At 46.6% G+C, this 12,859-nt stretch overlaps 1 protein-coding gene across 3 annotated transcripts in view; it reads left to right on the top strand.

The window, feature by feature from the left end:
- Nucleotides 1–3,246: 3,246 nt before the first annotated feature.
- The window catches only part of LOC134983955 (gastrula zinc finger protein XlCGF57.1-like), a 31,572-nt gene continuing 21,959 nt past the window's right edge, over nt 3,247–12,859 (top strand). Inside the window, exons 1-3 of one of the 3 annotated variants that reach the window (XM_063949586.1) lie at nt 3,247–3,328; nt 4,573–4,721; nt 8,019–8,142. In XM_063949586.1, coding sequence (XP_063805656.1) covers nt 8,058–8,142 — 85 coding nt within the window. In that variant the 5' untranslated portion in view covers nt 3,247–3,328; nt 4,573–4,721; nt 8,019–8,057. The other 2 variants (XM_063949587.1, XM_063949588.1) reach the window with 2 other exon arrangements.

Here is a 12,859-nt window from a genome sequence, read left to right as displayed (position 1 = left end):
TGGCTAAACATGCCTGAAATGCCTTTTCACTAGTCTTACTTAAGATGTCTTTGGACGCCACCCATTCATGAGCTGATTATACTTGTATTGTCTTCCCCATTTGTTCCCCCCTCCCCCCCCCCCCCCCCTCCTCCTGTTTGTCTTCTTTACTGACCTCTCAGGTATATTGATGTTCTGTAAATCCTCAGGTAGAACTGGGTGCTTGGCCTTAGGTATATGATGATTTCTTATGTTGAAACGCACACCGGTACAGTCTTCATCATTTCCTAGACCTCATGTAGGTTAAGATTGTTCATTCTTTGCCTCTTACCCAAGCTTACAGCTACCGACTATGTATGTATTTGTTGATTTCACTGATGTGACTTAAAAACACCTTATGTTGAAATATTGTAACTATACCGGTTTTTCTCCGGTTTTTGGTTTGTCTATATCATGAAGGTCTTCCCTGTTCTTGTCTTTCTATATAAAAAAATCTAATAAAAATTGTTGAATTTAAAAACCCACACAATTAGTCCTATGGACAAACATTGACATTAGGCATATTGATACTGCATGATTTATTAAGAATCAAATTATTCAGTACATATCAAATAAATTGAGACCAGTGTGTGTTCAATCTTTTTTATTTAATTTTTCTCACACATTCACTTTTTTTTTTTTACACACATTTTTGTCTTAGAATACTTCGCAAGCTATTAAATATTGGTATTTTATACAAATAATAATAAAGGTTATGTTTTATGGGGAGGTACACTGCACCTCGATTGAGGACTACCAGTCCAATCAGTTACAAATGAGTGCCCCATTGTGGAATACTTTTTCTTCTTTGTTTTCTATATGACTAATATATTCCAGGGAGCATCCCCAACTAACAATAAATAATATAATTATCAACAAGTTAATGGATTTTTCTATAAGAGTTATGGGAGGTAACTGATTGACATAACAGCATTACTTATGCGATCTGTGCGGATTTTTCCTTTAAAATTCATTTTATAGTATGCAAATTAAAGATGTTACTTCAGTGCTGATTGGTTGTCATGGGCAACTCATCCACTGGCTCACTTCTTCTTATCACTGCTTAGTAAATGTCCCCCTGAGAATCTAAATGCAGCATGACAGGTGTTAGTATATGGCAGAGACTGTTCAACAAACCTTCACCAGCAGGATCCCTGCTTCAGTAAGGTCTGGTATAAAGTGGGATTTAGGCCTTTACATGGGGAACATAGGAACTAGGGAAGGTGGTTTGTGTTTGCCAGAGATATTTGTTTGCACTGAGTTGTAGGTACTGACAGTAATACGATTGGAAGACACCAAATCCCATTTGCATGCCGTCAGTGGTGAATAGACAGAGCAGAGGGTGAGGTCAATAAAAAAAACAGACGGGTCCAATGAGAAAAAGCCAAGGTGGCCAAGCCTGGGGGAAATTGGAGTTTTTCCACAGAGGTGCCCTGCGGTGAGGAAGGTATTAGGTTATATGTATTGGGCGTATTAGAGGTATAAAGAAGGTCAGGGTTGGAAGGAGGCTGGTCTGGGCAGGCTTGTGTTGTGGATGCAACCATAAGAAAGGCGATGGACACAAAAGGTTGGAGGCATCGGCCTCCATGTCTACCCATACTCTCATATCAGAGTTGGGATGCAATGAGAAAACAATTATATACTTAGATGATCTCATGATCTTACGGACGGGTATCAAACAAGAATTCTGAAAAAAATAAAAAGTCACCAAGGGTGAATACGTTCTATCAAGCTTGTCTTCACATTAATAAGTCGGCCAAAAAGTTTCGGCCTGCGCTTACTTCCAGTCCTGAGTTACGGTGCCTCTATATCATTCATTTATAGAACATAGGATTACATATGGGCAATTACAGCGGTGCTGATGGTTTCAATGATTTCCTTGATATAGCGCTGTTGTATATTTTAGTTATATGTTTAACAAAATGCTTATCGCCACGGTGATGGGGTGCACCTACTGGTTGTCATTAACCGGTGATGGCCATACACAGCGCAGAGCAGGAGAAATGGCGCACATACCCATGGGACGTCGGTGTTATCCAGGGTGAGCGCATTCTTATTGTCCCTATATTCCTGACAGAAGTGTATTAAAGCGCTGAAATGTTTGAGGGGCGACTGGTGTTTTTGTAGAGATGAGCGGATTCGGTTTTACTCGGTTCTCAAAACCGAATCTTATTGGCTATCCAAAACACGTGACATCCGTGAGCCAATAAGATTCGGTTTTGAGAACCGAGTAAAACCGAGTAAAACCGAATCCGCTCATCTTGTGTCCTGTCGGCGTGCCCACGGCATACTTGCCTATCAGACCCTCTACATGAGGGAGAAAATGCTCTGTTCCTGGACTTTCCTGGTAATGTATGATTGCCATCACCTGTGGTGAGCTAGTTAATTGATAAGAAAGGTGTTTCACCACAGGTGATGGCAATCATACATTACCAGGAAAGTCCAGGAACAGAGCATAATCTCCCTCATGGAGAGGGTCAGGGAGGCAAGTATGGCCCACCGTGAGGTTCCCTCGGTTATGAGATAGATAAACAGTTGGTTCTATATGCAAGTTGGGGAAGGGACCTCTAACGTCACCAGGGGAGGAGACACGTCACCAGTGTTAGGAACCACGGCCGAACAGGGTACCCGAAAAGTACCTTCACGGGGTCGCTTCGCTCGCCACGCTTCGAAATCGGTGGCTCGCGCCGCTTCGCTCGCCAACGGGTTACTAAAGGTCATAGTTCATGGCGTGGATAGCAGAAGAACTATCCCGCTGGTCTAGCTCCTCCCCTTGGTGTCGTGGCTCCTCCCCCTGACGTCAAAGGTCCTTTAGCCCACTTGATTCTAGCATGTACCATAGATTATACCGCAATAATACATTTATAGCATCAGTCACTGTATCACTGTACCACTCTCCCCCCCCGAGGCTCCTGGGCCCGGCCTCCTCCACTCACCCGCAGGATGATACTCACCCAGCTTCCAGCCTGTGCGGACTAGACGCAGCCCTGTGCGTTCCACCCGGCTTCTTCTAATTTGTAATGTACGTTTCACCCGACTTCCGTCCTGTGCGTTCCACCCGACTTCCGTCCTGTGCGTTCCACCCTACTTCTGGCCTGTGCGTTCCACCCGGCTTCCGCGTTCAACCCGGTTCCGGCCTGTGCGTTCCTCCCGACTTTCGGCCTGTCCGCTCCACGCGGCTTCCGCGTTCCACCCGGCTTCCGGCCTGTGCGTTCCACCTGGCTTCCGGTCTGTGCGTTCCACCCGACTGCGCCGGATGTTTGGTCCCCGCGCTCATTCCCTCAGATTTCTGCTCCCGGTTGACCGCCAGGTCCTGCTCCCTATACCGCCTGCTGTGCCCTGTGTGCTCCTCCCTCCATATTTATGTACCCCTATGTTACACTATCCCGTCCCCCACTCCTGTACTTCCTGTTATCTCCTCACCCACCCCTGTGCTCCATGTCTTATCCCCTCTGCTCCCCTGTTATACTCTCCCTTGTGCTTCCTCCTTGTCCCTTCCACCCATGTGCCCCTTGTTATCCTCCCACTGTGCTCTCTACCACTTGCCCCCCCCTCAAATACTCCTGTGCCCTCACAGTTATCTTTTCCTCATGTCTATATAATACCTGCTGACCTGTGTACCCCCCCTCCCCACCCCTGTGCCCCCTGATATCCTCTTCCCATGACTCTTTAATACTTGGGGTGTAATTCAGAATTGATCGTTAGGTTGCGTTTTCGCACAGCGGGCGAACATATCTGAACTGCCTATGCACCGCAGTGCGCAGGTGCGACGGCCGGCTGCAAAGTGGATCGCCGGTCAGCGACATTTGTGCAAAGGATCCATTCGCACGGGCGTTCGCAAGGAGATTGACAGGAAGAGGGTGTTTGTGGGTGGCAACTGACCGTTTTCAGGGAGTGGCTGGAATAAGGCAGGCGTGTCGAAGCGTTTGCGTGGCGGGTTTCAGACGTCAATTCCGGTCCTGATCAGCCTGATGTGATCGCAGCGGCTGAGTAAGTCCTGCGCTGCGCAGAGACTGCACAAGATCTGTTTGTACCGCTCTGCTGCACATGCGTTCACACACTTGCAAAGCGAAAATACACTCCCCATGGGCGGCGACTATCTGATCGCAGGATAGCAAAAATACCCTCTTGGTCCATTGTGCCCACTGTAATCCTCTTCCCGTATAATGACTGCTCTGTACTCTCCCCTCCCATCCCTGTGCCCCCTGTTCTCTTCCCTTGTCCGTACCCCTCTGCTCCCCTGTGTACTCTCCCCTCTCACCCCTTTGCTCCTATTATCCTCTCCACTCCCATCCATGTGGCCACTGCTATCTTCTAATCATGTCTCTACAACAGTTGCTTCCCTTTGTTACTCTACGCTCCTACTGCCATCTCTCCAGTCATTCTTTCCTTCTCTCTATAATGATTGCTCCTCTGTGTACTTTCCCTCCCCTGTGCCCCTGTTTTCCCCTCCCCATCTCTCTATAATGCCTCCACCCCTGTGTACTCCCTCTTCCCGTCCCTGTGCCACCTATTATGCTCTTTATATCTTTTGATATCTCTCTCAATACACAGTACTGAAGAAGTCTTCTGGTGACCATCTGCCACCCTTCAGCTGTGCCTCCATCCTGGTGCCTCCACCTCACTCACTGATACATGAAAAACACAATGGCCAGAAGATCCTGGAACTCACCAACAAGATCATTCAGCTGCTGACGGAAGAGGTGACTGCTGTGAATGGGACATTATACAGTAACACCTGGGGATGTGACTGGAGAGGTGACTGCTGGGAATGGGACACTATACAGTAACACCAGGGGATGTGACTGGAGAGGTGACTGCTGGGAATGGGGCATTATACAGTAACACCTGGGGATGTGACTGGAGAGGTGACTGCTGGGAATGGGACACTATACAGTAACACCAGGGGATGTGACTGGAGAGGTGACTGCTGGGAATGGGACATTATGTAACACCAGGGGATGTGTCTGGGTGATGACTGGAGAGGTGACTGCTGGGAATGGGGCATTATACAGTGACACCAGGGGATGAGTCTGGGTGATGACTGGAGAGGTGACTGCTGGGAATGGGACATTATACAGTAACACCAGGGAATGTGTCTGGGTGATGACTGGAGAGGTGACTGCTGGGAATGGGGCATTATACAGTGACACCAGGGGATGTGTCTGGGTGATGACTGGAGGGGTGACTGCTGGGAATGGGACATTATACAGTAACACCAGGGGATGTGTCTGGGTGATGACTGGAGAGGTGACTGCTGGGAATGGGACATTATACAGTAACACCGGGGGATGTGTCTCGGTGATGACTGGAGAGGTGACTGCTGGGAATGGGACATTATACAGTAACACCGGGGGATGTGTCTGGGTGATGACTGGAGAGGTGACTGCTGGGAATGGGACATTATACAGTAACACCGGAGGATGTGTCTGGGTGATGACTGGAGAGGTGACTGCTGGGAATGGGGCATTATACAGTAACACCGGGGGATGTGTCTGGGTGATGTCTGGAGAGGTGACTGCTGGGAATGGGACATTATACAGTAACACCAGGGGATGTGTCTGGGTGATGACTGGAGAGGTGACTGCTGGGAATGGGACATTATACAGTAACACCAGGGGATGTGTCTGGGTGATGACTGGAGAGGTGACTGCTGGGAATGGGACATTATACAGTAACACCAGGGGATGTGTCTGGGTGATGACTGGAGAGGTGACTGCTGGGAATGGGACATTATAAGGTAACACCGGGGGATGTGTCTGGGTGATGACTGGAGAGGTGACTGCTGGGAATGGGACATTATACAGTGACACCGGGGGATGTGTCTGGGTGATGACTGGAGAGGTGACTGCTGGGAATGGGGCATTATACAGTAACACCGGGGGATGTGTCTGGGTGATGACTGGAGAGGTGACTGCTGGGAATGGGACATTATACAGTAACACCGGAGGATGTGTCTGGGTGATGACTGGAGAGATGACTGCTGGGAATGGGGCATTATACAGTAACACCGGGGGATGTGTCTGGGTGATGACTGGAGAGGTGACTGCTGGGAATGGGACATTATACAGTAACACCGGAGGATGTGTCTGGGTGATGACTGGAGAGGTGACTGCTGGGAATGGGGCATTATACAGTAATACCGGGGGATGTGTCTGGGTGATGACTGGAGAGGTGACTGCTGGGAATGGGACATTATACAGTAACACCAGGGGATGTGTCTGGGTGATGATTGGAGAGGTGACTGCTGGGTGATGACTGGAGAGGTGACTGCTGGGAATGGGACATTATACAGTAACACCAGGGGATGTGTCTGGGTGATGACTGGAGAGGTGACTGCTGGGAATGGGACATTATACAGTAACACCAGGGGATGTGTCTGGGTGATGACCGGAGAGGTGACTGCTGGGAATGGGACATTATACAGTAACACCAGGGGATGTGTCTGGGTGATGACCGGAGAGGTGACTGCTGGGAATGGAGCATTATACAGTAACACCAGGGGATGTGTCTGGATGATGACCGGAGAGGTGACTGAGTAACACCAGGGGATGTGTCTGGGTGATGACTGGAGAGGTGACTGCTGGGAATGGGACATTATACAGTAACACCAGGGGATGTGTCTGGGTGATGACTGGAGAGGTGACTGCTGGGAATGGGGCATTATACAGTAACACCAGGGGACGTGTCTGGGTGATGACTGGAAAGGTGACTGCTGGGAATGGGACATTATACAGTAACACCGGAGGATGTGTCTGGGTGATGACTGGAGAGGTGACTGCTGGGAATGGGGCATTATACAGTAATACCGGGGGATGTGTCTGGGTGATGACTGGAGAGGTGACTGCTGGGAATGGGACATTATACAGTAACACCAGGGGATGTGTCTCGGTGATGATTGGAGAGGTGACTGCTGGGTGATGACTGGAGAGGTGACTGCTGGGAATGGGACATTATACAGTAACACCAGGGGATGTGTCTGGGTGATGACTGGAGAGGTGACTGCTGGGAATGGGACATTATACAGTAACACCAGGGGATGTGTCTGGGTGATGACCGGAGAGGTGACTGCTGGGAATGGGACATTATACAGTAACACCAGGGGATGTGTCTGGGTGATGACCGGAGAGGTGACTGCTGGGAATGGGGCATTATACAGTAACACCAGGGGACGTGTCTGGGTGATGACTGGAGAGGTGACTGCTGGGAATGGGACATTATACAGTAACACCGGGGGTTGTGTCTGGGTGATGATTGGAGAGGTGACTGCTGGGAATGGGACATTATACAGTAACACCAGGGGACGTGTCTGGGTGATGACTGGAGAGGTGACTGCTGGGAATGGGACATTATACAGTAACACCGGGGATGTGACTGGGTGATGACTTGAGAGGTGACTGCTGGGAATGGGGCATTATACAGTAACACCAGGGGATGTGTCTGGGTGATGACTGGAGAGGTGACTGCTGGGAATGGGACATTATACAGTAACACCAGGGGACGTGTCTGGGTGATGACTGGAGAGGTGACTGCTGGGAATGGGGCATTATACAGTGACACCAGGGGACGTGTCTGGGTGATGACTGGAGAGGTGACTGCTGGGAATGAGACATTATACAGTGACACCAGGGGACGTGTCTGGGTGATGACTGGAGAGGTGACTGCTGGGAATGGGACATTATACAGTGACACCAGGGGACGTGTCTGGGTGATGACTGGAGAGGTAACTGCTGGGAATGAGACAGAATACAGTGACACCAGGGGACGTGTCTGGGTGATGACTGGAGAGGTGACTGCTGGGAATGGTACATTATACAGTAACACCAGGGGACGTGTCTGGGTGATGACCGGAGAGGTGACTGCTGGGAATGGGACATTATACAGTAACACCAGGGGACGTGTCTGGGTGATGACCGGAGAGGTGACTGCTGGGAATGGGGCATTATACAGTAACACCAGGGCATGTGTCTGGGTGATGACTGTGTCATTGTGTGCGTCAGGTTCCTATAAGGTGTGAGGATGTCACTATCTATGTCTCCATGGAGGAGTGGAAGTATATAGAGGAACACAGGGGTCTGTACAAGGACGTGATGATGGAGAGTCCCCGGCCCCTCACATCACTGGGTAAGAGGAGCTTTTCATTTTTTTTGTACAGGGGGCCACCTACGAGGTGTAACTATTAAATAACAGTATAATAAATCATACTGCGTGAGATAAAAGGGAGTGGGTAAACATTGACCTTGGACTATCCCAAAATGGTTTTGCAAGTTTCACCCCTCCACAGATAGTTTGCAGTCACAGAGTTTGAAGAAGTGGTGTTTTTCCTGTGCGTTATGAAAATGCTTCGTTCAAAAGTAGAGCAACATGCTTACTTAAGATTTTAATTGAACAGAACGCCCACAAATCTTTCCATATGCTAACCGAGGATTACGTGGCTGAGTGTTGTCATGGCCCACAAAAGATTTAGTGACCCACAAGGATGTCAAAGATGATAAACATCCCATAACTACTTGCACATAAAAACAAAGAAATATGTGGAAAAAAAAATTCAAAAAATGTTCGAATTGACTGTCAACTCAGCATCCAAATGATAGCGGAAATGGTCAACATCGACAAAGGAGAGTTTTGCATCAAGAAAGTTTCTGCTAAGATGGTTCCAAGGCTTATCATTGCAAAGCAGAAAGAAAATCAAAACCAAATTTGTACAGACATTTTTAAATTCAGGCGGATTCACATTTTTTTTTTTTTTATTACATCAATAGTTTTTATTTGAAAAAATAAGGAAATACGTTCATCAGAAGGGTACAGAAAAAAAGAAGGGAAAAGAAGCAGGGAAGAAAAGAAGGGAGAGGGGGGTACAAGCATAAAATACAAGTATACAATATTCCATTAGTGCGTATATAATTATCATACATTCACAATGAGCTGTACAAACAAGGATATAAGAATGCATACAACAAATACAGACAAATGAAGAGTACAAACAATTTAGGAAGAGTTAGATGTACTCTCGTTAAGGCTAAATGGCATAGGATCAAAATGGGAAGCCTTGGGGAAGTACTGAGAACCATCTCCTTCCATAACAAAATCGTGCCAAGGTGACCAAAGCACCAGTGGAGATGAGGCCTAGTGCGAATAGGGTAGGTATACTTAGTGTTCATTCTAGCACCCTGCACCTTTCAAAACATGTGCAGTTCCTCTTTCCTGCCTGGGGTGTCGCTCTCTCCTCTGGTGCTTCTCAGCACACACTAGTCTGTATTTCAGTGCTGAGATACAGACCAGAGTGTTCTGAGAAGCACCAGAGCAGAGAGCGACACCTCAGGCAGGAAAGGAGAACTGCATGGATTTTGAAAGGTGCAGGGTGCTAGAATGAACACTAATACTGTCTCCATAGTGAAATGGAACTGGACTCTGTGTATGACCTTTAGCAAAGAAGGAGGAGTTGGTTGCTTCCATAATTGCGCTAATGCGGCTTTTGCTGCTATAAGAATATGTCATAGCGTTTATGCGGTAAAATTTTGTCAGGAAATACATTTAATAATGCTATGGAGGAGGAGGGTGAGAGCATTAAATGCAACAAATTATGAATTAATTTAAAGACATCTGAATTGACCAAAATACATGAAAAATGTGGCCTATCTCACCGCATTGGCGCCAGCAGTATTTAGAACAAGAGGGTAAAATAGTATGTAGCCTATCTGGCGTTAGATACAACCTATGAAGCAGTTTTACGTGCATCTCAGTGTGGTTCAAACATCTTGAGATTGTGAAGGAAGAGGCAAAGATTGTGCTCCATTGACAATACTATTCCAATATAACCTGTTTTGAACTTTATATTCAGGGATAGGAGCTAAGTCTATAAGAATCTTATACTAAAAAGAGATGTCACCTTTGGATTTGGTTTGATGGAGACGTGCTAAAATTTAAGGTGTCAGAGAATTAGTAGAACTAAGTGGCTTAGGTAGGTTTTTCCACCAATGGTGAATTTGGAAATAACATAGCAAGTCTGCGTCAGGGATTCGAAATTTATGTTGTAATGTGGAAAACGGTAACAATAATAAACCGTTTAACAAGTTGCCAAACATTTTCACACCACAGGAGACCCACTTCATGAGGCTCAAGTTGGTTCTAAGTTTATATAGCAACCTCAAAGTAATGTGTGAAAGAGCGAGCAATGAAATTTTTCAGCTAATTTATCCCAGATTTTTAACGATGATTGCGTGGAAGGTAGTAAGAAAGAGGAGGACGGCCTTAAAGATCTAGGTATGTACACATCTACTAGCGGAAAACTTATACATGCTGCTTTTTCTAAAGTGATCCAACCTACATCTGTATCTGTAGCGCAATACAATTTAAGTTGAGCCAAAATGCAGGCTTCATGATACAAGGTCAGATCTGGGAGATTGAGACCCCCCTTCAGCCTTGGGTAGAATAATTTTAGATTTTGCGAGTTTGTGGGGCCCAGTCGGCCAAATGTATTTAGTTAAGAGACAGTTACACTCAGTTAAGTATTTAGTGGGGACAGAGTAAGGAATAGGTACATTAACTTTGGTAATAGGAACATCTTGAATGCCGCCATGCGGCCTAACCAGGAGGTCTCATAATTAACTCAGGGAAGAAAGGGTCATGATAAGAGGTGGGAAATCCGCCTTAAAAGATTTGGAGGTAACTGCTGGAATATTAATGCCAAGATATTTTATTGATTCAGACTGCCAATTATATGGATAGCGGGCCTGTATGGAGGGTGAAACATTATAGATTTATAGGGAGGGCGTCCGTTTTTGTTGTATTCAATTTATAGAAAGAGGTTTTACTGTAGTCATCCAAGATTAAATGAAGATGCGGGAGGGTAGAAGAAGGGTTCGAGACAAATAAAAGAACGTCATCCGCAAATAAACAGTTTATGACGGGAATCACCCACCACTACACCCGGGAAATTAGCGTCATTGCGGATCCTAATTGCTAGGGGTTCAATAGCCAGAACAAAACTTAGGGGGGATAAGGGGCAGCCCTGCCTAGTACCATTAGATATTGGAAAGACATCGGATAGAAAGCCATTGCTGAACACACGGGCCGAATATAATGAAAAAATAGATGCTAAAATTTGACCTCGAAATCCAAACTTAAGAAGGACTTCTCTCATATACGACCAGCTTAGACGGTCAAACACTTTTTCTGCGTCGAGAGACAACAGAAGGAGGCCTTGTTCTTGGGCTAAGGAATCTTAAATTGAACACTCCACGAGGGTGATCGGATGTCTGCCTGCCAGGAACAAACCCAGCTTGGTCTATGTGAATCAGCAAGGGCAAAATCGCATAAAGGTTAATATAGCCATTCAATAAAGCTATGGGCTGGTAGTTTTGTCAGTAGGCGGGGTACTTGCCTGGTTTGGGAAGAGTTACTATTTGTGACTCCAGCATTTGTGGGGGAAGAGCACCTGTCGTGGAGATCGTATTAAAAAGTTCAGTCAACAGAGGAGTCAAAGTTTCACGAAATGAGGTGTAGAAATCATTGATGAAGCCATCAGGGCCTGGGGCTTTACCTTTGGGCAGGGATTTTATAGTGTCATTGACTTCTAAACTAGTCCAGGGAGCATTTAATGCGGCCAATTGATCATCAGTAAGAGATGGTAAATGTAACTTATCTAGAAAGGAAGATATAGAGGCAGAAGACGGTTGAAAGATGGAAGTGTCTTGAGAGAGATTATAAAGCTGGGAATAATACTTAGCGAATTGATTTGATATGTCTTTAGGGTTCAAATTCTTAGCATTAGTAGGGGAGAAAATATGTCTGATTCTGTTCCTTGCTTCCTGCATTCTCAGTTTTCGGGCTAGCATCTTACCTGACCTGTTACCAAATAAATAACATTTCTGACGTAGTCTATTTAAAGCTGATTGGGTTTGAGCCATGAACAGCTTCTGTAACTGGCTACGAATGTTAGAAAGTTCCTTGCGTAAGAATTTACTAGGCGAAGCTTTATTCCTATCTACTAGATCTTTCAACTGAATTTCTAGGTCACATTGGCGTTGAATATTCTGCTTCTTAAGGGTAACGCCTCGAACAACAGCCTTAAACGCGCACCAATAGTTTAGTGTAGGTGTGTCTTGAGGAACATTTCTGGCCATATAAGACTCTATACTGTCTGAAATAATTTTTTTCATCATGACGTCAGATAAAAGATGGGAGGATAGACGCCAAGATCTTGGTGGGAAGCGATGTGGAGTAAGTTCCCAGCACCACAGTAATGGGGCATGATCAGACCATGTGATAGGAAGGATGTCAAGGGATTCAGGGGGTCATTCCGAGTTGATCGCTCGCTGCGGATTTTCGCAGCGCAGCGATCAGGTGAAAAAACGGCATTTCTGCGCATGCGTATGACCCGCAATGCACATGCGCGACGTACGGGTACAAAGCTCTTGTGGTTGTGCTCAGGTTCTAGCGAAGTTTTCCCTTGCTCTGGCGGCCGCAAGAAGAATGACAGGAAGGGGGCGTTTCTGGGTTTCAACTGACCGTTTTCAGGGAGTGTTTGCAAAAATGCAGGCGTTTCTGAAAAACGCAGGCGTGGCTGGGCGTTCACTGGGCGGGTGTATGACGTCAAATCAGGACACAAATAGGCTGAAGTGATCGCAAGCGCTGAGTAGGTTCAGAGCTACTCTGAAACTGCACAAACTGGTTTTGCAGAGCTCGGCTGCACATGCGTTCGCACTTCTGCTAAGCTAAAATACACTCCCCAGTGGCTGCTAAAACTAGCTAGTGAGCGATCAACTCGGAATGACCCCCTCAGAGTGTTGCAAAGTCCATTTATCACCTAGAATGAGGTCGATCCTGGAATATGTATTAT

Source organism: Pseudophryne corroboree (assembly GCF_028390025.1).
Source record: "Pseudophryne corroboree isolate aPseCor3 chromosome 3 unlocalized genomic scaffold, aPseCor3.hap2 SUPER_3_unloc_3, whole genome shotgun sequence".
NCBI lineage: Eukaryota > Metazoa > Chordata > Amphibia > Anura > Myobatrachidae > Pseudophryne > Pseudophryne corroboree.
Note: the sequence above shows the minus strand (reverse complement) of the source record. Positions and strands in the feature narration are given on the sequence as shown.